The sequence below is a fragment of the Mauremys mutica genome, chromosome 9 (genome assembly GCF_020497125.1).
Source record: "Mauremys mutica isolate MM-2020 ecotype Southern chromosome 9, ASM2049712v1, whole genome shotgun sequence".
NCBI classification, from domain to species: Eukaryota; Metazoa; Chordata; order Testudines; family Geoemydidae; genus Mauremys; species Mauremys mutica.
The window spans coordinates 20,712,349-20,739,996 of record NC_059080.1 but is presented as its reverse complement, the minus strand read 5'-3'; the positions used below and the strand labels follow the sequence as shown (position 1 = coordinate 20,739,996).

At 45.2% G+C, this 27,648-nt stretch overlaps 1 protein-coding gene across 1 annotated transcript; it reads left to right on the top strand.

Moving 5' to 3' along the window:
* The first annotated feature begins 2,854 nt into the window (after nucleotides 1-2,854).
* Nucleotides 2,855-27,648, top strand: LOC123377688 (G-protein coupled receptor 12-like). Its single transcript, XM_045030882.1, has 3 exons — nucleotides 2,855-2,953; nucleotides 25,051-25,257; nucleotides 26,492-27,648. The coding sequence occupies exon 3, from the start codon at nucleotides 26,494-26,496 to the stop codon at nucleotides 27,583-27,585; it is 1,092 nt and encodes a 363-aa protein (XP_044886817.1). The 5' UTR covers nucleotides 2,855-2,953; nucleotides 25,051-25,257; nucleotides 26,492-26,493; the 3' UTR covers nucleotides 27,586-27,648.

Below are 27,648 nucleotides of genomic sequence, written 5' to 3'. Positions count from 1 at the left end.
GGAGGTGGGGCGAGGCAGCTCTGCAAGCTGCCCCATCCACAGGTGCCGCCCCCGCAGCTTCCATTGGCTGTGGTTCCCGGCCAATGGGAGCTGCAGAGCCAGGGCTTGGGTAAGGGCAGCGTGCAGAGCCCTATAGCTGCCCCTTTGCACAGGAGATGGAGGGAAGACATGACGCTGCTTCTGGGAGCTGTGCGGAGCCATGGCAGGCAGGGAGCCTGCCTTAGCCCCACTGTGCTGCCGACTAGACTATTAACGGCCCGGTCAGCAGTGCTGAGCAGAGCCACCAGGGTCCCTTTTCGACTGGGCGTTCTGGTCAAAAAGCAGACACCTGGCAACCCTATCCGCAGCATACTCACAAAGTAGTGGTAAAGTGGAATCTGCCGTGAAAACAGCTAAGAGACTTTTACATAAGGCTGTTTCTTCTAGTTCAGAACCCTTTGCTAGCATTTTGGCACATGGGAATTACATCATCACAGGCATGCCAAACAGTCCAGTACAGGCACTGATGGGATGAGGGACCAAAACCCTGCTACCAGTGAGGGAAGACCTGTTGCAGCCAGAAAGGGGGAGACTCCATCAAGAGGAGATGGTCAGCAATCAGAGAAAGCAGATACTAGAGTATGACAGGTCAGCCAAGGACCAGCTGGCCCTGGAGACTGGCTCTCTTGTGAAGATACAGCCAGTAGAGAGACACCAGAAGTAATGGACAAAAGGAGTCATGCGGCATGCAGTGGCACCCAGGTCATTTGAGATGACTACACAAGAGGGACAAGTGATCCGAAGGAACAGAAGACACCAGCCATCAGACAAAGCCAGAGACAGCCTACAGAGATCATCCTAGAACAAAGAAACAGAATCATTCAGAGGCCAAGCACACAGGAAGGGAGGAGGCTGCCCAGAGATCACTTGCTAGAGTCAGAGACAGGTGGTGGGGAGACAGAGCTTGGTAACTCCCCGTGTGGTCACCTGTTGAGGAGACCAAACTGTATCAAAGACCATGTAAACCTGCTAAGTCTATGGTAAAGACAAGATGCCAACTTAGCTATGTGCTAACAACCTCTAAACAAAGGACACGGAGTGGGGCATCAATTAATTCTTTACATTATGATGTTTATCAAATGGAGAGGCTGTATCATGATCAGTGGAACTAGAGCCTGAGGGCCCACATTCACTGGAGGGGCTGTTATTGATGGGACACCAGGAAAACAGGGAATGTGGAGAGTAAGGTCAGAAGCAATGCAGCTGCATAGCCAGAGCAATGCACAGGGTTAATAAAGTTCCATTTGTTCAGCTTAACCTACATTCTCCTTCACTCTTTGCAAATGAAAGAAAAGTATCTAATAGGAAGGAGGCTAGAGAGAGACAAAGTTAAGGGGTTCTCCAAGTCCAGTTTCATCCATTATGGTGTTGATGTAATTGTTACATACGAGTATTGGTTCCGGAGATTCTCTGCATCCACAAGTAGAAAAGAATAATAGTAAGGAAATTGAATAATGTATTGAAATTGATGCCCAATTCTCTGTCATGCTCCATTGTTTGTTTTTATTTTTACTACTTTAGAACTTATCAAATAAAAGACTGAGACTTTCCAGGCCCCCCTCCCCCATCCCCGGCATTGTTTTTAGTCAGTTACAAGAGTTGTTAAAACCGAGCTGGCATAAGATGAGAACAAACAGAAACATCCCCTAACATCAAGACTAAATATTACAGGACCATTCTAAACCTAAACAAAAAGCTAGCGTGGGCTAGCAGGACTGCCCCAGTAATGTCTATCCATAGTTCAGAGAGGTGGGAACATAGCACGGTAAACAAGCTGGGGCTAAGAAAAGTCAGCCCCCACTGAGTGATAGAAGGACTGAATTCAGCTGACTCGAACGTAAAGAATGATCACATGTGTTTAGTTTCTCTGAAGCGATTAACTGAATAAGCACTCAAGCTAAAGTGAGCATGTCTATACAAAACAATTGCACAATGGTTAAAAGGCATCGATGAACAATGGTGATAATTACCATTTCGCTAATTAAGAACTATACAATTAAGGTCTCCCCAGAAGAGGGGAAAGGGCCTATTTGCAGAGAGACAGGATCTCAAAAGACTGAAACATCTGTATGTGGGAACCCGGCAGGCATTAGGAGCCACAGAGATAGGTCTGACCTATGTGCAACTAGAAATCTGATTAAAAAACTAAGTTCAGATCCAATCTGAAAACGAGCAGGACACTACTGCAGTATCTTAGCTAAATGAATGATTCCATACATTTGGGGAAAACAGGAGAGGCAAAACTCAGTGAACCAGGATGAAATAAAAGAGAGGAAAATGTCAGCTGGACATCAGAAGATCTGGGGAGTGATGAATTCCACCTGTGATTATTAAAACTAGACTGTATAAAGCAGTGGACAACACATGGTAGAAAGCAGTCAGGCACTGGCAAGAGAGCAGCCTAGATGACTCATTGAGTGTTGTGGGGAACTGTACCTTTAAGAGGCGCTGGTAAGAGTCAGCTGGAACCAGGTGTTATGCCAGACTCCTTGGCTTTGAATGCCTACTGACCACCCACAAGTGTTTCTCAGCTCTAACTTCTATGACACAGTGGCCTAATTTCCAAAGGGGCTGAATATTCACAGCTCTCATTGAAACCAATGAGGCTTTGGGAGCTCATCTCTTTTGCAAATTAGGCCACTCAGGTATTTTCTTGGGAGCTGAACTGCTGTCTCCCCAGGCAGCAAATTTTGATGCTGTGATGCTGGACAAGACTGGAGCCATTCAGCAGCTCCTTCCTATTCTCCCCCTCAGGTGTACCTGCGTCCCAGGGTCATCCTCTGTCTCTCCGGGATATCCTGCCAAGGGTAGCAGTAACAGCTCCTTAGCATCAGGAGTGGCAAGGGGTCTCAGGAAGCTCATGCAGGCCCTCAGGGCAAGCAGCGCAGTCCTCAGCATCCTGCTCCAGCAGCAGGTAAGATGCATCTGTCTCCCTCAGCAGCTCCCTCCCAGCTGAGCTGCAGGGCTTGCCTTTTATACTTCCTCTTCCTCTCCTGCCCTTCTGCTTCCAGCATGTGGGGTGTGGTCCCCCTGGCTCTGACCACCAGGCGGCTTGCGGCATTCCCTCTGCATCTGCTTCTGAGGGAAGCCAAGCCTCCTCGCTACACCTGCAATCAATCCACAGCTGAGGACTAGCCCCAAGACTCTTCCCAATGATATGGTCCAGATCTTCAAAGATATTTAGTCTCCTAACTTCCATTGAAAGGGTAGGAGCCTAAATGCCTTTGAGGATCTGGGCCTACAGCTTCATCCTCCTCAAAACTCCTTTAGAAAGGTCTTAGGTACAGATAGGAAACTCTTGCTCCCATCAGCCTCCTGTGCAAGGAACTCCCACTGAAGTCAAAGAGCATTCTGCACTCAAAGTGCTTCTTGCATGCTCCATCTCCTTAGCTGTAAGATTGAACAGAGCCCTCCTTGGCAGCTGCTACAGGTAAATAAAGTCACATCTACTAAAATTGGTTAAATGTAGAACTTCTCTTTAAAAGTTACAGTGAACTAGAGTTTAGTTCACAACTCATCGGGATTATAATTGTTGGTGGTTGTTTTCTCATGACAAAGAGCCATTACTGTAATTAAGGTATTCTCTCTCCCTCCAAGGAGAATTCACTGAAGAATTGCTATAGCAACAAGCAGTCTGTTCCTGTTAAACAAGTGAGTCATCAAACACAATTACACTGATATCCATGAAGATGATTGTGACATGTATCTCTGACAACAGAGCTGACCTTTTTGCCAAAAAACCAGCACAAAAGTGGCTACAGAAAATGTGATCAGATCAATAGCTATTGACAGGGGTGTCTCTCCTTCTCTGGCCAGGAGAAGGCCATATTTAGATTCTTTTAATTAAAGGGCAAATATTCTACAGGTTCTAACATCATAAAACCCACTTAATTCTGCTCCTGTATTTCAGGATTGATAAACAGAAAGACAGACACATAAATAGATAGAGAGCAAAGCAGCTGGCTTCAGCTTTATTTGCATGAGTTTGGAATCCCGCATTACTCACCTGTGATGAAGCCAAGAGTGAGTGATGCAGCTTATCCCAACCAAGAGCCAATACAACCTTTGTGCCACTCCACTGAATCATGCTTTTTGTACACTATACGCCTTGCATTTTAAAGGAAAATGCTTTTAAAGCTTCATTTGTAATTCAAACTCCATTTGAAAGGCCTTACGTGTGGCTACAAAACAGATAGGTAGGATTTTAAAGATATTCACTGGTGATATTTGTCCTGTCCCTATGGCTGCCTTTGTACCGTAAATACAAGTCTCAGAGCTAATAAACCTCCAGACTGATCTGTAGTAGTGTCTCTATCCACAGTAATGTCATGATTCAAAGGTAAATATCTCACCATCCACCAGGGCTAGAGGCAAAAGCTTTATCCTTGGTAACCCCTGGTATAAAGCTCCTATTTCTAGCCCTGAGGAGTCACTGAGCTAGGACTGAGCTCATCCTAAGTCTGAGGCCTGTGAAATTTAGAAGACAAATTCCATAACTGGATGGGAAAGTAGGAAATGTTTCCTTGACAGGCCGATTTTTAAAATGGCTGCTCTTTGAAGCTGTTTAGAGGTCTAGAATGGTGCAGGTAGCCCACGCTGAGACGGATTAGTGGGCAGAGTGCAGCAAAGGTGCACAATGTGCACACTGTGTCCCGGGGATAATGTACTGTTAAACAAACACTCACAAGCCAGGCTTGTTAGGAGAGAAGGCACAGAACATTGTACAGCACAGCACTCTGCTCAGGCTGCATGTTCAGGCTTCTGGAAATATCCTCACTGCACTGGATAAAATGCACTCCTTGTGCAAAATATTGCGATTAGCTTGAGCCTGATTGTAGGACTCCTACCTAAAATTGCCAACAAGCCTGCCATTTACTGCCAGAGGGGGTGGCAGTTTTTATGATGGGGACATTTGTCCACTGGGAAGTGGACTGAGATCCTCCAAATTCATTTCACAGAGGCCATCTGATAACATGAGCTTTGGTTGCAGCTGACCTAAACTATATTTGAACCTGTGGCTTAGAGGTAAAAGTCTCCGTGTCCTATTACCAGTGTCCTGAAATATTAATTCTCTGCATTCTATTTATCTATCTATCTAGCTAGCTATTAAAACTGTACTTTGTTTATAAGAATCCATGTTATGTGCTGGAAGTAAAGGACCTGAATTTACTTGATTTTAGTGGAGCTACTCATGTGAGTAAGTGCTACACAGTCCAGCTCAATAGATCTGTCCTGTCCATTATTTCCCTTTCCCTGCACTATATAAGCACAAAATATTGTAGGTCTTAAGTGACCAGTGTCTCTGGTTTGGTTTAGTAATGGTTTCTGTAATCTCATTATTGCAGCATGACTTCTGATCACAGCAACTTCACCCAGTAATGCTGTATCACAATGTCCAAAAGACATTAAACGGCTCCATGAGTTTACATTGCAGGACATGGGAAAGTCAGGCATGTCCCATGAGTTTTCAGGATGACTCTCGCTCAGGGGAGACAGGATGCTTGATATTGTCAGTAATTAGGCAACAGGAAGCATACACAGTAAGTGCAGTCATCACAGTCCTGGAAAACCTGGCCTGAAGGAGTGACTTGGGGTATGTTAACTTTTGTGCATGTTGCTATGAAGTGTATTCCTGCCCAAGGGATGATGGCTGCAAGATCTTAGTGTCCAGTCTCAAAATGAGTTCTTTGTAGGTGAAACTCTTATGTCTGTGCAGTGTTGCATTGATTTCAGTGGGGCTCTTCATGGGTTCCAGCGTCCATCCATGGGGAACTCATTGTAGGATCAAGGCCTCAGTATTTAACACTAGTACATTATAGGGTTGCCTGACACTTCCATTGCAAGGTCCTGTTTTCAGTTGCTTATAACGGAAGTTTTCCATGCTGGATGTCTGCCTGAGGCTTGTTAAAAAAAATCTGCCAAAATGGATCAGCTGTTTCCAAGAATGAGACAAGGGAAAAAGTCTGGTCACCTTTTCTTTGGAAAGCTGTAATGACCCCATGCCTTTGAACAGGGGTTAACATTTGGAAGGAAGGTAAACTTTGTGTCACAGACGTGCCTTTTGCTGTCCCCAAACTACCCAAATTTGGCCAAGTTATAAGCCTTTGAAAAATCACAGTTGAGACTTTTTCCACGTTTGCAGCCAAAACCTCTGAAGAGTCTGTCCCCCCTGAACATACTCAAGCCTTTCCCAATTCCTAGGCTAACCAGACTGCTATCAGAGCAACTGAGCATGCTCCAGCCTAGGACGACTGAGGCAAAGCTGGACTAATGGTTGCTCTCAGTTGCTCCAGGCTGGGCTCTAGTGCCGAGAGCAGAGAGCTTGTCTGAATGACCTCCCTGGCTGGTACTCGGGCAGCGTGGAGCAGGAAGCTGGCTGAGTCAAATGTAGCCGGGACAAAAGCCAGAACGGGAGTAGGGCGGAGCACAGGAGTAGACTGGGACAAGGAGTCTGGTAAGACTGGGATTGGAGGGGGAAGAGAACCTGACTGGAAGGCAGGAAGGGGTGGGAGGGCAGGCTGGTCGAGTAAGGAGAAGAGAGTAAGGGGGAGAGTGGAACTGATTGGAGAAGGAGACTGGGACTGGGAGCTGGTGAGGGAAACGGGGGACTGGGAGCCAGTTAGTTGGGGGTGTAGGCATAGCTCTTGCTGGGCATTCGTGATCTGAGTGCCAGGTTAAACTGTAAGCAAGGGAGTGACAGGCTGGAGATGGTGTTTTCGGGCTGGTTGAGGTAAGTGGAGATGCTGCGAACTGATAAGCTTGAAATGTGGACGAGGTGAGGACGTAAGCGATTGGTCCTTACACAATGTGTGCGATGTCCAAGATTCAAGAAGTACAGAAGTTAGCAGCTAGGAAGAATGTCCATAAACTGTGTAGTGTGTGACGTGATTTGGAATTGTGGTGTACCTAAGTCCCCTGCATCTGGGCCTAGCCCGCGAGGGCATAGGGCTGTTACGTGCCTATCCAAGTAACCTGCATGCCGAGTTGGAGTCGAATGAGTTTTTGGATCCCAGAGAACTGGAGAAAGTGTTCTCCCAAATCGGAACAAGGGGTTCTGGTTAAGCTGAGTGGAGAAGGTCTCGGAGGGGATCCCAATGGGGGAAATGCTAAAATCAGACAAGGAGCTGGGGGGAGCTGGGGAAACAGACTGGCTGGGCAAGGAGACTGGGACTAGGAACCCGTGTAGGGGGGGATGGGCTAAGAGATGGAGAGGAGACATGTCTGACATGGAGTTGAGGTGTGTGGGAGAACTGGGGCTGGCTGGGCAAAGAGACTGGGACAATGCCCCAAGGAAGGAGTGAGGGAGGAATTGGATGAGGAGCCCGGAAAGAGACACTCGGGCTGGCTGGGGCCCTGTGGAAAAATACTTACGTGATCCATGTAATTAAAGACTATTGTAATGCACATGCACAAGCCACCTTAATTCTGGCCTTTTCTAACTTCTGAGCGCTTGACTTTGCAGACATAATATTCCTCAGTGTAGTGTTTTGTGTTTAATTATAAACAGCAGCATGTCATGGGAATATGAGCTACATACATGTGATACAGTGATAGTATGCAGGAAACCATCACTGTCAACAGGTAGTTAGCAACAACTTTGGTGCATCTGTGCAAGTGCCAGTTAACCTGCAGTGGTGCTGTTTTGACAAGGGAATAGTTGGCCAGGGAACAGAAATGCCTCGTTTGTAAAAAGAACCTTAAAAACCAAACTGCATTTCCCATCGGAATAGCTGCATCTCCCTGCTGTGCCATTGACTGAGTACCTGATTTTAAAGCAAACAATCTTTCTGCTCCCCAGACAACCACATGCCCTCTCAGCGAGAGTGAGAGCTTTATTCAATAGTCGGCTTGTCTTGACGTAAGAACCAAGATGATGACACTGTGAAGAAAAGTCAACAATAACTCTTCTGCAACTGCACGTGTTCCTTTGGGTGTCTAATCTCATCTCACTGGCACCCATCACCATGATATCTGGGTGCCAAGAAAATAAGAATCAGTATGAAGATCTATATCCCCCACTTTGCTCTTGCCTTTCCCTGGCAGCATTATCCCTAAATGAGAATATATTGATGTTATTTATGGATGAACTCATTTGTATCTTCCATTGCAGTAGTAGCCGGGAGCATTACATGGTGTTTTAGCAATTACTCTGCAATTATGCCCTCTACATAGAGCGTACAAACCCCAGTTTTCTTTGTAATTACTTCTACCTACTAGGTTTTCTTTAAGGGATACATATAACATGTATGTGCAACAGACATGTGCAGACATGCATGCAAACCTGTGCAGACATCTATGCAGACACTCAGATGTGCCGATGCACCTAACTCTAGAGCTGCCACAGGTCTTTTCATTCTGGTGCTAGCCTTTGTAATAATGTACAGATCCTGCAGGGCTCCTCAGAGGAAACCTCCTGGAGCCAAAAGCAACCTGCCCCCGTTTTCAACGCCTGTTTAAACCACCAAAAGCACTGAACAAGATGCCAGGATATTTCCAGGCCACCGGGAGCTGCCTAGGAAAACCATCTAGGCCCGGGTCCACAAAGGGACTTTGGTGCCTAGAAAACCACCGGAACAACAATGGGATCCACAAAGCCTGAGTTAGGCACCTAGGCTTTCTCTACAATGACTGGGGAGAGACAGGTGCCTAAGAATGAGATCCAAAAAAGCCTGCATGCTAAGCCAATGGGAGCTGCCGATGAAAGGGGTGTGTCCTAAGCCTTGCCCCTGTCATAGGGTGAGGCACCTATTGCTGCTTGTGATCCACAGCTGGGAACCCCTCTCTTGGAGCCATGTGGCATAGGTGCCTAAGCTGTTTCTTGTGAGAATGAGTTAGGCACCTGCCTCACTCCATGAAAAACACCAGAAGCAGGTGACTGTTTAACCTTTAACCCAGGATCTAGAGCACTCAGCTGGGATGCAGGAGACCTTGTTCAAATTTTTCTCCCCATCTGGGGGTGAGGGGAATTGAACCTAGGTATTCCACACCCCAGGTGAGTGCCCTGACCACAGGGCTAATAGTTATACATAGGCTACTGTTGCCTCTGGCAGCCAGATTTTGTATGGGACCCAAATCAATCAGCATGCTCAGAGACCACCTACTGGATTCGGCCCCAAACCCAAGATAGATGAGCAAACATCTGGTTTGTGGATCGCACTGGATTACCTAGATGGAGGCAGCAGTGGACATGCCTAGAGGCAGAAACTTAGGTGCCTAGGGAACTTTTACAGCCAAAATATAGGCACCTATAGTTAGGTGCAGCTGAGCAGGGGGGTTGTGGATGGCAGCAGTAAATAAGAGTGGGACTTAGGCCTTGCATCCGTTTGTGGATCTAGGTCCTACAGCAGGCTGGCAAAGTCCATCTACAATTCTGACCTGGTCCTAGCCAGAATGCAGGTGTTGGGAGTGACACTCATGAGGAGTGGCTGGGTGTGAACTCCTTTTCTCTCCAGCTTGTCTGGCTGAGGAAAAGCAGCTGAGCTTCATCTGCTCAGGGCAGGTGGCCTTGTTATCTTTCAGCAGGCCAATTAAGGTAACCTATAAAAGTGGCCAAGTCGCTAACACTAGAGGGGTTTAGTGCAAACTAGGAGGCTGGGCTCTGGGTGTGAATTTTGAGGCATAGGTGTTTGATGTGGGTTTCAGTTTAGTCATGGCTTTGGTTAACCATATGAGGGGAAACAGAGCTGGGTCAATCTATGATTCATGTAGGATGGTTCTCCCATGATATTATTATTATTAATTGCTGGCTAATGGGCACTTTAAAAAAAAGCCATACACACACTAGACAGATACACAGAACAGAATCTGGGGCAGGGAAGGTCTTTGATTTGCTGCAGTTCCTGTCTAAATGTCAGAAGTCCTGGTTTTAAGATAAATAAAAAGACCAAACTGTCCTTGGATTAGGTGAGATTCTTCTGTTATTGTCTTGTTTGGCCTCAAAGCAGAGAATTCACTCTGTTGTTTATTAAAGCAAGATCTCCAATAGTGCCGAGCAGGAAATGTAGGTTTGAGGTTCTCTTGCTGCCATTTCATGTTGACTCTACACGCTGAGCAGGTCCAGCCTGCAGCTTTCCTCTGTCACAATGCAAAGCTACCCCCTGCTGTCTCTCCATCTGAGGGCTCACAGCACTAAATATATGGAAGGTGATAGTCCTGCATAGGACTGATTCCTCTGCATCCCTCTTTGTTTTGGGAAATGTGCCTGTGCCTTAAAATAGTACTGCTGTCCCCTGTGCTGAGCAGTGCCATAAGGACAGTCTTAAAATCTCTATCGGGACTGGAATGTAAACTTGATTTGTGTTTTTCACCTAATCACCTCTGCAAAATTTCAGAATAGCAGAGTGTTAGATGTGAGCAGGCTGGTGGTCCCTGCCACCGAAGTCTCAGTCCAAATTAGACATAACTCAGCAATAGCTGATACACGCAACCTGGCTGATCTAGCATGTAATGCTACTGGAGTTAATTGTCTCAGACAGGGCTAACCCATATCTGTAAGAGGCCTGGCAGATGAAGCCCTTCCATCCCATTCACTGTCTCAGGTGTTGCTGGAACCATGTGGTTGTACTATCCCTGCTACTTGCTATGGGTACTCAGAATTCACTGAGCATCCTTTGGGTCCTGCACGGGGCATTCATCATTCACTACTGATATGGGAAAGGGGGTCTTTTAACTGGTGGGAACTCAGAAACCATACTGAGTGGATGTAGCAATGCATCCTGCTACCTAAATACTCTGGGGTAATTGTAAATATAGCACATGTACTGTGTGTGCATATCATACTGGGAGGGACAGAGTTAATACTGTGTCTCATGAGATGCCCCATTTGATCACATGAGAGAGAAAGAGACGTGTGATCTGGGGTCTGAGCACTGGACTAGGAGACCTACTCTCAAGATCTGATCCTGGCTCTGATGTTTCCCATCAAGAAGTGGAGATACTGATTCTTCCATATGTCAAGCTGGATGTTGAGGGGGTTTGATAGCTAAAGTTTACAAGCATCCTGTAAAATACCATTGTTACTTTGGATCATGAGAGCAGCATACGGAGAATGCAAGAGATGGCTTTCTCCCTTCCTCCCGTTATCATTTGCCAAATGGGGATGTAGTGCTTGCATTCTAAGGGACTGACACAGGGCACTATACCAGCGCCATCAAATTCTGGGAGGCTTTATAAAATGGCTCCTCACATCCTATTCTGTGCTGGCACACCTAGCAGAGGAAGCCTAGTGCCCAGTGCCCTTGGTGGTCAGCCACTCCTGGAGCAGAGAATCTTATATTGACCCAACTGCTGACAGTATGGTATCCTGGCTCTGACAGTGGCCAAATGCTTCATACAGTCCATGAAATGCACTTATATGCAATTACACCGGTGGGGTAATGTTACACCACAGGCCAACATTCCTTCCTGCCCCTAGATGATGATCAGCCTATACGCAGATGACCAAGAACCTTTGTAATTTTGTTGTAGTGGGATCACAGTATAAGATTTGCTTATTCAAACAGATCTTCCCTTTTCTTTTATGATCTGTTCTTCATTATTTCTACATTCCTCCCTTTAGATGTCACCTGCAAAAAGCATAATGGAACAGTGACTCTGTCCAGGGGCTCAGTTACCCAACCTGTCCCCCTCCCTTTAACAATGTATGGCCTACATTTTTTTCAAGTGTCTAGTGATTTTCAGTGTTCCCATTTTTCAGTGTCCAACTTGAGACATCTTTGAGGGACTGGAACACCTACCCCTTTAAAACATCTCCAGCTGGCCATTCAAACTCACTAATCACTTTTGAAAATGTAGGATACATATGAGTGTATAAACGTGCATTACCTTTACACTAATAGGGGTGGATATGTGTTGTTATTACCCTATTCTATTTTCAAAGATAAAACTGCCCAAATTACCATAGATTATTGTTATTACATCTTCCATTTACTCTAATGTGTATTTGCATGCAATGCTTACTGAAAAGTAGTTAAGGAAAAAGAAACTCTCAGCGAAGACTCAGAGGGAAGCGGTGCTGAAAGCCTGAGTTGCACAATAGCTTGTCTGAAAAATACAACCTTCTTTTGCCTTAGTAACTCTTCTGCCATTGAACCCGAGCCAGGCAGGTCATGCAGAGGCGGGTCTATTTTTCAAAGTAAGGTAATTAACAAAGGGAAATTTCCATTCTCAGGAATGAGCTGTTATTCTGAGAACTGTGAGAGATCATATCATATGAAACAGTGATTCCGCTGCCTTCACTGCAAACACGGTGGGTTCACTGAAAGCCTGGCACTCCATCTTCCTTCACCTCTCAGTTCATAGGTCAGTGCTTTGATTTGATGAATCAGCAGCACATTGTAAGACTTTGCCGCTACACAGTGGATTTGATGACTCTCTCCAAGAATCAATTACTTAAAGGCCTCATTCTCTCTGAGATACCTGACATCATCTCTGGGGATGGATTGATTGTTGGTTTCACTGCACACCACACAAGCCTCTCTATTTGTGAGTGAATGTAGCACTCGAGAAAGAAGGCTTATTAGGGCAGATCTGACTCGGGCACAGCATGGGCAGGAACTGCCCAAATGTCTCCCCACCTACTGTAGCTCTGCCAATACATTTCACTCCTGGCCCACAGCATTCCATGCTATTCTAGATTCAGGCTCCCATACAGCTCAGCTCATAATGCACCTCGATGCTGATCTGCAGCTTTGCCCCGCTGACCTTCCCAGCTATTCCAGTCCTTATCCATCCATAGCAAAGACTGTCAGTTACGTTGGACTGTGCCAAGCTGCAGGGTGCCAAATTGTGCCCGAGCTGAATGACAGTGAAAACTCCACTACCAAGACCAGACGGTTTCTGAAATAGTTGCTCAATATGAGTACACATTGCAGTCTTTGTGTCGGTACCCGGTAACGGGGAAATAAAACCGCCTACAGTTGTTTGCAGAAGCTTATGTCTAGCATTTATCATTCATAATTAGCTTCTGATTTTATATTCATGTTCAGATAACTTTATTACATAACAATAATTCTTTGGATTAGTATCTCATTGCATAGGGAGCAAATGGGCAAAGACCCATCTAGAAATCCCAAACTCTTCTCTATAACTCAATGTAGGTCGCGATTGCTTCCATGACTGCTTAGTCCAGGCCTGAACTTAAGGAAATGCTGTTTGGTAACAGGAGGGAGCCCTGCCAGAGTCCAGTAAGCCTAGCAGATAAAAAGACAAGGAGAAATGCAGTGTCCTGTCTGTGTCCAGGAGCCTCAATAAAGAATTTGCTTTATATTCAGCACAACAAAGTCCTGTCTCTTCTCTACCCCACGGCATGCTAGTCACTGTATGTGATGTAGGAGCCTGAGTCCCATTTTCCAAAGTGACTTAGGCACTTAGGAGCCTGTTTTATTGATTTTCAAAGAGACTCAGGTGCCTAAAGGAGGTTCTTTACTGAGGTTCATGTTTTCTAAATTTTCTCACTACCTTGTCACCGAAAGTGAATCAAATTATTATTCCTGGTAATAACAATTTATTTACATATATTGCTTTTCATCCTGAAGGAGCCCAAAGCATTTTACAGCTATGTGCACCAAAGCACAACTAAAATGCAGCCACCTCTAGGGTGGAGTGCAGCAGCCAGCATGTGCACAGACTGCGGAACAGCAATGGGAGAGGAGGAATTTTAGCCTAGGAAACTGGGACAAACCCCATCTCTTCCAAAAATTTACTTTGGGAATTTTAATATCGGTGCAGTGCAGATGGGGCTTCAGCTCTTAAAGCTTGCACCAAAAGATGATTGCAAAGTCTAAATGAACTAACTGCAGAGGAAGTGCAGGTCTACAAATCTCTGCATTCCTTTGGCTCAAAAGACCATAATAATCTGGAGCAAAACTATTTGGACCAAAATATTTCAATCAAGTGGAGTAAAAGTAAGAACGTCTTCAGCTGTTTTAGATGGGGTTTGGCTGGAAATAGGAGTGAGAAATCAGGTATTTTCCGGTGTAACCTTGAAAATACAGGGGCCAATTCTAATCTCACAGGTATGTTTTGCACCTGTGTAATCCACAGAAGTCAATGGAGTTACTCCTGGTTTATGCCAGCCCTGCATTGTCTATGTCAGGGGTAGGCAACCTATGGCACGCTTGCCAAAGGCGGCACGTGAGCAGATGTTCAGTGGAACTCACGCTGTCTGGGTCCTGGCCACCGGTCCGGGGGGCTCTGCATTTTAATTTAATTTTAAATGAAGCTTCTTAAACATTTAAAAAACCTTATTTACTTTACATACAACAGTTTAGTTATATATTATAGACTTATAGAAAGAGACCTTTCTAAAAACGTTAAAATGTGTTACTGGCATGCAAAACCTTAAATTAGGGTGAATAAATGAAGACTTGGCACAGCACTTCTGAAAGGCTGCCGACCCCTGGTCTATGTGTACTTATTCCAATGGGGCCTCCAATACATACACCTCTACCCTGATATAACGCGACCCGATCTAACACGAATTCAGATACAATGCGGTAAAGCAGTACTCTGGAGAGGTGGGGCTGTGTGCTCCGACGGATCAAAGCAAGTTCAATATAAGGCGGTTTCACCTATAATGCGGTAAGATTTTTTGGCACCCAAGGACAGCGTTATATCGGGATAGAGGTGTATTTACTTTCCATAGGGTGCTCCAAAGCAGCAGCAGGACTCAATTGAGCAGCATTACAGCCACAGAAGAGCACTGGGGGGCACTTTCAAAGATGCATTAATTATTGAGCACACTCTGAAAAGTTTCACCTGGAGCTGCCACTGCCACTACAATCATATTAATGAGTTAGTTGCTCAGAAACTCACTATGGTCTTTAGGAAGCTAGATTGCAGATATCAAAGCCCAAATGGCATTGGTGGCTAGAGATGAGTGAATAATGGAACTGACTAATTTTATCTCTTTTACTGATCACAAGTTGTCTGCATGCTAATTATAATTTGCTCCAGTTTGTTAGTTATTCAAAATGATTTGCCAAATAATGTCTACAGCCAATTCTTTCTCAGTGGACAATGCATGAGTAGTTCTTTCATAGAATCATAGAATATGAGGTTGGAAGGGACCTCAGGAGGTCATCTAGTCCAACCCCCTGCTCAGAGCAGGACCAATCCCCAGGCAGATTTTTTGCGAGCACTTGGAATTCAAGTTGTGAATGTTCACACTTCGATTTTGTGCCTGCAAATAATTGAGAGCACAATTAAATGTGGGAGCATTTTATAGCAGTTGTGTGTCTAATTGTAATTCTCAATGTCACCTTGTGCTTTCCCACCATCTGGCTGATGTAGCCATGTGTTGTTTCTCATATATGCTTTGGGGTAGGGCCCACCTTTCATGTGTGCCCAGTGCCCAGTACAATGGGGCCCTGATCCAGGATCCGGGCCTCTAGGCTCTACTGCCATACAAAATAAATAACAACCGCCAAGTGCACATTTGTCTAAGAGCTACAAAAATGTTCCTACGCTTATTCCCTGTGATGTTTTTAGTGCAAAAACAGCGACCACATCTGGAAATTGGGCCTTTAAAAACCTCACTAATTGTCCATTACACAGAATCTTGCACCTTCCTCTGAAGCATCTACTGCCGGCCACTGTCAGAGACGGGATTCGTGACTAGCTGGGACCTGGTTTGATAATTCCTATGCTTCCCTGTTACCAGCCTGGGTGTTTGCATAAGCTTAGTCATTTGTATCCTAAAAACCCAGTAAGAAAACCTTATTTCTTCATCATCTCATTGGATTGAGCTGAGACATTTAACTCAAACGACACTGGTCACAAAAGAGCCTCCCCAGTCCTCTGCTCTCCAGGGATTGCTGCGGCAGTAATGTGGCCTTCTCTTTAGTGCTGTCTCTGTGTAGATTATGCAAAGCCTTTACATGTAGAACTTTCCACAATCTCCAGTTGAAAACAAGCAGACCTGAAAGCTCCCATTTGGGAAAGACTGCAGGCACTGTACCGTTGTTTCCCACTGATTATTCAGCACTGCTAATTATAACCATGCTTAACTTCTTATAATTTCAAGCACCATCAGAGTAATAGAAAATAACACAGCCAGTCAAAATGAGGCTGCATCTATTTGCCTCATAAAAGACACTCTCCAGTATAAAATGTAGGGTAAATACCTGGAATTTCAGCCTCATTTCAATAGCTTATATAAGGAATTTTAAAGCTCCTTTCTACTCCCCTATGCTTAAACATGATGGCAGCTAAATTGGCATCAAATATCAAGGCCACATCTCTCTCTCACTCACACACACACACATATATGCTGGGGGAGCTACTATGGTTGCATTTCCCATTGCAGACAAGCCCTTAACCATGTTCTAATAGCCTTGGATGTACTTTACACGTACATATTGTACTGAAGCACCCTGCACTGGTGAGTCCCAGAGGAAGGACAGTAGATTAGACAAACTATTGATCTGTTCCTTTGTGGTCATTTTTAAGCTCCTAAATATGAAAACGAAGAATTAAAAGCATAAGATTTGAAGAACTTGTCCTGGTTCACAGATGATACTAATCACCCCTCAACACCTAATTATGTAGTTGTGCATTCATTTGTAACATCTATTAGCTGAGACTCTTTGCTACAGATTCTGTAACTGGAATTCAGATAAAGGATATTTACTACACTGTAAAATATTTATTTCAGAGAAGCCCAGTACTTATGACATATCTAAAAACATACACTCACCCAGCACAAAAGAGAGTGGCTAACAATGGTCCATCCAGAAAGGTGCAGTGACGTTGGAATTATTGCTGGTTATTATGGTGCTTTGTTAGTATGATTATGGGTCTATTGAAAGAGGTCAGATAGTCTGATTGCTGTCATCAGAGCATTAAGAAAACACCACAGTTGAGGCCCAGTCTTCAGTGGCTCAAAGTAACCTTATAGCTGACATAACTTGCTACTTTGCAATTCCATCTGCATGGAGGAATCCCGAAATGGTGCAGCCAGGATGGGTGTGTGTGGCTGGAGGGCTGTCACAGCATGAGACTGTTTGGGAAAACACTTCTTACACTGCACAGCATTTTAGATTGTAAGCTCTCCAGGGTCCATGCTTTCCTTTTTGCATGTACATTGCCTAGCACAGACAGGGCCCTCTGGGTATTACCATCCTACTACTCCCAGCTACCCTCACTATAGTATTTAAGAATTGGCCAGGACACTGCATGTCCCAATACCTTTTTTCTAAAATCCCAGTTGAGTCTTAAACATTCAGCTGGACAGTCCAGCACAGGCAGACAGAAGGAACTCAGATTTAATGTCTCAGATGAAAGCTTGCCCGTGCATTAAGATACTACACTCTTTGGCCTCAAGGTGGAACCATGCTGACAGGCCAATTGAAATGAGGGCTGAAGAACCAAAGCAAAAGTCCTTTACCACTTCAATCTGATCAGTGAGATTGGCTGAAGAGACATCTGGAATCTTACAACATGAGGACAGATTTTCTTTTACAGAGTGCTCTGACAGAGCTGATTACGGACAAGATAATATGATGTGGCTTTTGTGTTAGCAAAAGTATCACCTTGGATCATGGAACTGCATGGACAACTTCTGGTCTTTGACATCCCTCTAAGAAACATTTCGGAACCATGCTGGTGCTGATGTTTGACACAGTGACTGACAGCAGGAAAGAGGAAGAATGGGAGGGGAGATTTTTGCTAAGAGAAGTCATAGTTGTGTTTGGCAACCTAATGAATCATAAATCTCCTGATACATGCAGACTTCCTAGAAGGAAGGAAAAGTTGTGAGTTCCTGTGAGATTAATAGAATCACAAATAATAGTCCTAGGAACTTGCCTGTGGAGCAATATCATATGGAAATCATCTTTCTTGGACGTACAAAGAGGATTGCAGACAAAGAAACTGTTGCACAAGTACTGTGCATGGTGCTTTGTAAGTGTGTATGTAGGGACACAACGCAGCACTCCAGATCTGAACACTCCAAACATTGGGGTTGAAATACAAGCCCCCAGCTGAACCAAAAACATCCACTGACCTTTTATTTCTCTACTAATCCTGAACTTTGGGGTATTCAAAAATCCAGGTCCAAACTCTGAATCTTGAACTGTGTGTGTGTGTGTGTGTGTGTGTGTGTGTGTGTGTGTGTGTATCAAAGGCTTTCTACATACCTGAAGTGTTCTGATGACACAATGGTAACATGGAAGTGAATTCATTATGACTTAACCAGATTACAACAACCTCCCCCACAGCCCGTGCTCCCAGCTGAAACCACGTGAATAATCCAATGGGAAATAATCTTTATTGTGAATGTTGGCAAAACATATTATCAACTAATTACTTGTTGATGAACATTTTCATTATTCAGCCAGCTCTGAAGTCTGCATGGCTGTAGAACAGCTCGGATAGCAAGCTATGACGAACATTCATGAGGGTATTTGCTGTTTTTCACTGAATATTTGCAAATAAATAATAGGTTGGAAGCTCCATGAGGCAGAGACCATCTTCTAATTTGTGTTAGTGATCATACTAGGGCATACGCATCCTGCTGTTAGTCCTGGACTTACACCATGGATTACTTTGGCCTACCATCTACAATGGCAGGTCTGCATGGGGAGATTGTGAGATTACTTCGAGCAAGATAGTAGTGGATGAATAGATTGGCCAACTGGCAACCCCACTGAAGTCACCAATGGGCAGAGCTCTGTGCTTAATGCAATTAGGTGACTGCATGAACTTCTAAATGATCGTCCATTTGGGGGATCTGTTTCATAATCATGCTCCAGAATCCAAGTGTTCCTTTAAGGCCTTGTCTACACTAAGAAGGGGTTGCCAATATAGTTATAGTTATATCAAAGGCAAGCCCTCCTAGTGAGGATGCAGCTTGCACCAGCCAAAGAGTTCTTTGCTGGTACAGTTTTTACCAGTTCCCTAAACAAAATAAGCTATCCTGGACCTTTTGCCACTATCACTGTGTCTACGCTAGGGCTTTCGCTGGCATAGCTATGTCAGCAAGTGAGGTAGTTTTTCTCCACACCACACCTGACATAGCTAAGGCAGCAAAAGTATAGAGCAGGCCTAAGAAAAAAATTAAGCCGCTATACCTTATGGCTGGGAAGATAGCCTTCAAAATGCTAAACCAATGCAAAGCAGGCAAGGATGCCTGCTGGACTCTGCAGTCAGAATGGTTTTGAGAGCAGACTAGATTTCCCCTATTTATCTCAATGAGACGCTACCTTGGCAGCCTAATGAGGAAACTTAAAATGTCAATGATGTTAACTGTTTCCTCCTGACCATTTTAGCACAAACATTCTGGCTAATGAATCTTTTTCCATCGTTGTTGGATGCAGGAACTGATATTGGGACAAGAGGCAGTAGGACATACTGTTGTATCCAGGTTTGCTAAGCCGGGGAGTGAGGAATTCAGCCCCTCACCCCCAAGTTTAAACTCATCTCTGCCTTTAGCCTAGGGAAGGGAGAGAAGAGATGCATCCTCTCTCCAGAGCCAACCATTTTAACTACCTCCTAGTTGGCAAAGACAATTGTCACATCCTCCTGTGAGCCAGAAGTTCCAGCAGTCCCCTATGCAGCTATCAAAACATGACAACTTCTGTAGGGCAGTCATGGGTTTCAATGCAAAAATCTGAAGCACACTGAAGATCTGCAATGAACTGAATTGGGTAACAAAATAAGTGATGATCTAGTAAACCTGGTAGCTGGGACAAACAAGGGAGAGGGCTTGGGGACAGTTGTGTTGTGCATAATTCTAGGTCATCATTTAGTTTGCCTACTGCCCAGGACAGGAGGCTATGCCTATGGGTGTAATATCAGGATTTAGCCTGGTGCATTTGCATGGTATTTATACATTGACAAATTACTGATACACCAGTCACTGTCCAATATATTGATCGTTAGATTGATGGTTGTAATTTTTCCCCCCTCAGTCAAACTCTAATAATGCAATCAAGTGTTTTCAAAGGGAAGATAACCAGCTAGAGCAGCACACAGAGTGTATAGGGGATTGGATTGTTTGAATGATCTGGTTTGGAAATTAGATCTCACTATGAACAGGTGCTTGGGCTTTGCTGATTAGCTATTTTACTTAACTCAAAAGCCAGGGCTCTGGTCTCGCTTTATATTATTACATATTCATATTTTTTCATTCCCCACATTTCCTATCAGTGGACTGGCTGCATCCTTTCTCAGCAAAATATATATAAAAAATAAACTGCTGCAACTAGAATCCGCAAGTTCATGTAATTGAGCACTAATTTCAAATATGGGCCGGAGATTCCCCTATGTTTCAGGGGACACTATCAGGGAATGGCACAAATCTTATTAAAGACATAGACAACACCATTATTCAGCAGTAAATAGCTATCAGTACACAGTACACCCTCTTATTTATTGCCAATTGCTATAAGTAGAACTATTCTACATTAATTGTCCTGAACCTATAGATTGCACTAGTATTGCTCCTGTGATTTGGCCATTGCTGTTAAATATTGTAACGTGTGTCTTACAATGGTGGCAACTAGCTATTTATCTAGGCATTTATACTGCATTCATCACCTTGCTATCGGATTACTGGACACTCCTGAGTGTTAAGAACCTCAGCACATTCTGATCATAGTGATGCCCCTGATGCCACTCTTCCTCCCCATTTGCTGATATTTCTGCTGGCCATTGCATACTCTCAAGCCATGGGGCAAAACACAGTACCTGGATCTTCAGCCTGAGATGTGAGCAAAGTGATTCCCCCTTTGAGGATAACCCTTGCCCTAAGCCAGGCTGGTTTGCAAGTGGGGAGAGAAGGTATAAGGAGCCCTATCTGCACCCCACGTAATCTGCATGGCAGAGTCTCAGTAGAGCCACAGCTCATATACCTGTGTGGCCTACAGATAAGGGTCATGTCTAGTCTATTATTTACCCTCCAACTGGCTACTGCATATGCTGCACTCTACATCAGGCACTATCCAGGGCACAGTTGGCACCTACGCAAAGGAGCAGCACAATGCACTAGACTAAACGTACCTTATCCCCCTAGAGGAATTCTAGGTTTCCTTTCTGCAGAGAATGCAACTAGCAGAGTCTTCACTCCCCATTTCTTCACCAGCCAGGGCAGCAGATTTTAAAGCCCTGTGTAGGTAGAATAGGTGGATGGATAGTTTACGAAGCACTTTGGGATGAAAGTTGCTAGATAAATGTTAGCTATTACAAAAAGGAAATTCACTGAATTCCCAAGAGAAGGAACTGCAACAGTATAATTACTCAGCTCCATTGAATAGGGGAAGGCAGATCCCAGAAAGAAAAAAAATTTGCTTGGGACAAGATCCTGGCTTAGTCTAATAAGGAATGAGGGGCTTTGGAGAACTCAGAGATAAATGGATTAACGATGATCTTACGCCTAAAGTGGGACTCAGGAGATCTGGGTTCTCTTCCCAGCATTGTTGGAGACTTCTTCTGCAGCCTCAGGCCAGTCACAGCCCGTCTCTGTAGTTCAGTTTCACTGACTATTCCATCTGTCTCTCTGTTCTAGGGTTTTCTGTCAGACCCATCTAGTTTCTAAGCAGGCCTCATAATTCTTGCCTACTTTACAGGGTTCTTGTCAGGCCATTTTCATTAGTGTTTATAAAGTGCTTTCAAACCTTCAGATGGAAGTCATAGAGAAGTGCAATAGAATATTATGCTTAGCATTGCTTGGTGCATAATACTATAGTTAGACAACATAGTGGTCAGGATGGTATAAATGGTAGATAAATCAAAGATCTAATTGTGCTTTCTCTCTCTCTATATATATATATACCAGAGGTTATGAATGCCTAATATTGAAGGGAAAGCATATTGGGGTTTTTTGCTTCTAATTGGCCATGAGTCTGTCTGGCAAGTGCTAAGCACCTTCATCTTCCACTGTAGTCAATAGCAGATGAGCAAGTTCATCATTTCCCAGGAGTTGCTCATCTCTGGGTTCGGCTTGTATTGGAGACATTACTCAAGAACCGTTTTTCTTTATGTAAAGATTATCTTGCAGTACTGCCAATGTCGCTGGGAACCTGGGGGGTGCATGAGCCATGTCAGACCCAATCACACTTGTTAGCACTGCCCTGGGGCAGTCTGGTGGATGCACCTGGCTGTGAGTGATCATTTTTAACTGTTCTTTGATTATTTTACAGAATTTGATACTCAACCTAAATATAAAAACAAAGCCATAACCTCTGAAAAATCCATCCAAGAATGCAGGTGATGTGACTTTACAATGATAGGAATGAAGATGTCTTCCCTCGTACAAACCCACACATGTAATGGCATGTTGCTGGAGGCCAAACTCTGAGTCCTTATTCAACCCCAATCAAATCCATGTGGAGGTTTGCCTGAGTTAAGGCTTCAAGTTTTTCCCCTGTATGTTTAAAGTGGGAACTCAGCTCTGTAAAACAATCCTTTCATATCTCTAGGAGCTTCTGCATGATATTTATAAGCAGACTCCATATTGTGGTCCTGGTCTCCCCTCCCACAGACAAATCCATGGGCGGGCTGAGGGGGCAGGGCAGAGGAGGAAGTTCTCTGGGTTTCTCCTCATGGAGTTTCCTCTGAGTTCTTCCTGTGAGAGAAGGAGAGGGTTTGCCCACCAGAACTGGTAGCTCCCTCACAAGATCTGCTAGAGGGAAAAAGGCCTCTGTGCACAGACCTGGGATGCTTCCTCCATAGTGTTGGGGCCCCCGAATTCCCCTCTAGCTCCCTAGCCAAGCTCTCCCCAACTGGTGATACCCACCCCTTCCCCAAGATGGGAAGCTCTGTAGATGAAGCAGTTCCCCGCATGTCTTTATCCTGGGGGAGGGAGAATTGTACTCACGCCTCTTTAAAATCATCCACTCTTTCTTCAGCCAGATGGTGCTTGCCTTACTCCCACAACGGGACCTAATGACTTCAGTGGGACTGAGATTGAATAGACTGTAAACTCGTGAGGTAGGTACTGTCTTTTTGTTATGGATTTGTACAAGGCTTCGCACAATGGGGTCCTGAGCACCAATCAAGGCCTCTAAATGCAATTATAGCAAAGATCAGTAATAGCAGTGCAATTTGGACCATTATCTTATCATACAAGGCTGTAGTTGCAAGGTCTGTCAAATATTCTTTTACATCCTGTCCTTCCAGTGTTACAGTATAATTACTGTTAGTGTGAGTGTATTCATTCAGCTTGCTCATTTTGATTTCCCACTCTCTTTTTCGTGTTCCCTCGCCCTCTGCACACACCAGCCATGTAACCACATGAGCAAAAAACTCCAGACAGGAGACTATTAAATCTATCTCAGATACTCCAGAGATAGGCCTGGCATGAGAACCTAGATGCATAAAATGATTCTTCTAGGTGAAGACAAATCCTGCCCCAATTAAATTCAGATCATAATACTGCCATGAACCTGATCAAAAAGAGCCCTAAATATCTGCCCTAAATAGGAATTTACTGTAAATCCCACTTAATATTCATTTAATTGATTATATAGAGGTAATCTGCATTATTTTGAAAACTAAGAAGTGTTAGGTAGCCAGTATTTCTTATTATTGTTAATAATAGTAAGTAATATATTAGTAAGTAAATAATAGTAACTAACTATTACTGTTGTTAATAATAATGATTATTATTTTAGTTTATTCAGTATGGTTACATTTTAAAAATATACATAAATGAGCCCCGATTTTTATTTGTGACATTAACATATTAAGGAAATACATGTTTTATCTTATATTGTTGATTTGTGTTCTTGGCATTCCTATTTTAATAATACTACCTACTCTATGGATTATGAAACCACTTGTGTTATTAAAAATCATTATGCCTTTTGGAGTGTTCTTTCTAGGATGAGTACCATCCAAATAGAATATTTAGGGAGGAAATTTGTTTATACCTCCCATTGTAGCAGTGCGGTGATATGAAGCAATATTTTGTAGGGGGGACACTGCAGTTATAGTATATCACCTCCTCTTCTTCCCCACTCCCCACCCCTCCAGGTTATAAGGTTGGAATACAATGGAGCAGTATAAGCAAATGCAACACTAAATATTCTTCTAGTATTTCTCCGTTACAATGCATCTGTCATTGTAGCCTATCAATATCATTTGCAGGTTCCCTCGCACTAAGGGTGGCAGACTGCGGCATGTCAAATTTGACAGCATTCTTTCTTGTCCATGCACTAAAATATTAGACTTTAAATACAGTCCATCTCAAAGGGGGTGGGGAGGAAATAGGCATATTTCTGAGCTCTAGGCTGAAGCTTTTACTATCTATGTAATAAAACAAATCTGCATCTGTATGTATACGCTTTTTGAGCAAATGTGTTGCACATATAGATAATTGTGGCTGGTGTAGCACTGATTTTTTGGGACTGGCTTATATAAGGCATAATAACCCCCCCATATATACATATATATATATGCAAATGCACACACACACACAAACACATGCACAGGCACAGCTACGTATGCTTTCAGGTTTAATATACACTGTATGTTCAGAAATCCATTTTTGTTAGCCAGATGACAATCCATAATAATTTCTTTCTTTGGCAATGTACAGAATACATTTTTGAATAGCTTGCTACTAAACTGTTTTGGGTTTGGTTTGGGTTTTTGAATTGCCTTTGAATTGCTCTCTGGGAAAAATGGTCTGAAGGGCATTGCACTTGGTCAAATTACTGAACAGATAGGTGCACAGTATAGTCACTGCCCATCAGCCAACACAAATATTTTCATCAGAATCGGCAGTAAAAATATATCTTCCCCCTTTGTTTTGTCTTTATGCCTAGGCGGGCATAGCAAGCTGTAACCCAATCTACACCCGCAAGATGCAGGTGTGAAAGATTTGACCTTGGGGGAGGTGTGTCCTAGTGTCTCTGAAATCTTATGAATGAAATTCCAGAGGATTGTATGTGTGTGTGTGCCTCTCTCACTGTGTATGTGTATGTGTGTATCTCCTCGTGTATGCGTGTGTATATGGAACAAGGGAGGGAGACTAGTTGTTATTCTGATCACAGCTTCCCTGATTCACAGACTTGGAGCTGATCATGAATATAAGTGAAGACTTTGACGTCAGAGTTGAGATATATCAGCAGACCCAATGGGGCAAGAATATTAAGTGCAAGTCAATGCCAGCAATCTGCCAACGTTATTAGCAATGTTAACCAAGGAATGAAGCTTAATCCCAAGGACTGGAAGGACTAGCACGAAAAAAAGGTGATCAGCAAGACTCAAACAAAGGTAAAATAACAGAAATACATGTTTGCCTATGTTGTTGCATGTGTTTGACTTCTCTTCTGCGGGCTAAGGAAGGGGAAGGGTGTTTGCGTTGTATTGAGCTTGGAAAGCAAGCTGGTTAGAAGGTGGCCCTTTGAATATTTTAATCCTAGCGCTCTGGTTAATTGCATTATGAACAGCACTAGCGGCAGCAGCAGCAAAAACCTTGACGAAGAGATTCCAGACTAAACCATTTGTGACCTTTGCAACTTTTGTTTTCATAACAATGAAATGTGAGACGATATATACAAGGCGTTGGAGGTGATGTGATGGAGCGGGGGTTAAAGGGTTCCTACTTAGTGCAAGGGGTTTGCTATGCAAGAAGACCATGTTTAATGCAGCTGAGATTCTGCAGTTGTTTGCAGCCAGCAGCCCCTGAGCGCACCAGTATTAAAAGCAAGCAAAGTTAATGTAGAATTTTTCTAGTCTGTAGCCTTCACTGGGTTCTAATTTAACCAGAAGGGTTGCTTAAGTATGAGGCTTGCCTGGCCACAAATAATATATTTTTTATTTATTACTAGCAAAATTATTTTGGTCAGAAAGATACATTTTAAACAAGGTACAAGAAGATACAACCATTACTCTGTTTAACCCACAATTTGCTCTTGCCCAAGTGTTAGTGTTGGAACCGTTCTGCCCAGGCTGTGCCTCTGCAGCTCTGTACGTGTGCCTGATGTAACAGGCTCTGCAACCGTCTCCCTTTTAATGGGAACGAATGCAAAGAGCATTGTGACGGGTGAATTACTGACACTCGGTTTCGCTCACCTTCAGCTTTTTGGAAGGAACCCGGGATCAGACGAAGCTCCATCTGTTCATTCAGGGGAAGGGAAGGGGAACAGCCAAGATGGGGAGGAAAATAATTTTATTCAAAGATCGAGCCTGATTTTTAAAAATACAATGGACCGGCTTTGGGGGGGGGGGGGGGGTTCCTGCGGCTGCGTTGGCGCTCAGCTCCCAGAGGCGGGTGGGGGGTGTGACACCGGGGAATGGCCCAGGCAGGGTATTGGGGTTTTAATCCTGGCTGGGTCCGATCAGTCCCCGGTGCAGCTGGCATTGGGGACACTGGGGCCTGCCGGGGGGGCAGCGGGTCTTGTCGTGTCTTTTGCGGCCCCGCGCTCGGGGGGTGGATCGTCCGGGCTCTTTCCATGCTGCTTTCACCCTTGTCTCCTCTCTTGTGTCCCTTCTGCCTCCTCTCTAGCGATGCTCCACAACCCCGCGGCAGCTGCGGCCGCCATGGAGGAGCAGCTGCGGCAGCAGCAGCAGCAGCTGCGGGTCCTCCTCAACGCCTCCTCCAGGCCCTTCCCCAGCAGCAGCATCTGGCCGTCCAACGCCTCTGCCTCGGAGCCGGTCACGGCGGCGGGAGGCGGCGGCCAGGCGGCGGGCGGCGGAGGCGGCGGCGGCGGCGGCGCGGTCAGCCCCTGGGACATCGCCCTGTGCGCCACGGGCACGGCGGTGGCCTGCGAGAACGCGCTGGTGCTGGCCGTGCTCTTCTACACGCCCAGCCTGCGCGCCCCCATGTTCCTGCTCATCGGCAGCCTGGCGCTGGCCGACCTGCTGGCCGGCCTGGGGCTCGTCGTCAACTTCACCGTGCAGTACCTGCTGCAGCCGCCCAACGCGGCCGTGGCGCTCAGCGCCGCCGGGCTGCTGCTCACCGCCTTCTCCGCCTCGGTCTGCAGCCTGCTGGCCATCACCGTCGACCGCTACCTGTCGCTGTACAACGCGCTCACCTACCACACGGAGCGCACGCTGAGCTTCACCTGCGCCATGCTGCTGCTCATGTGGCTGCTGTGCCTGGGCGTGGGGCTGCTGCCCCTGCTGGGCTGGAACTGCCTGCGGGACCAGGCCGCCTGCAGCGTGCTGCGCCCGGTGACCAAGGACAACGCGGCGGTGCTGGCGGTCACCTTCCTGCTGCTCTTCGCCCTGATGCTGCAGCTCTACCTGCAGATCTGCCGGATCGCCTTCCGCCACGCGCAGCAGATCGCCGTGCAGCACCAGTTCATCGCCACGGCGCAGGCCACCTCCACCCGCAAGGGGCTCTCCACCCTCTCCTTCATCCTGGGCACCTTCGCCCTCTGCTGGATCCCCTTCGCCATCTACTCGCTGGTGGCGGATTCCAGCTACCCCGCCGTCTACACCTACTCCCTGGCCCTGCCCGCCGCCTGTAACTCACTCATCAACCCGGTCATTTATGCCTTCAGAAACCCGGACATCCAGAAGTCCCTGTGGCTGGCCTGCTGCGGGTGCATCCCCTCCACCTTCTCCTCCAGACCCAGGACATCCAGTGATGTATAAGGGTGGGTGGCCGCCCGGATTGTCAAATGGTTTCATGCTCTCCTACTCCGCGTTGTTATGATG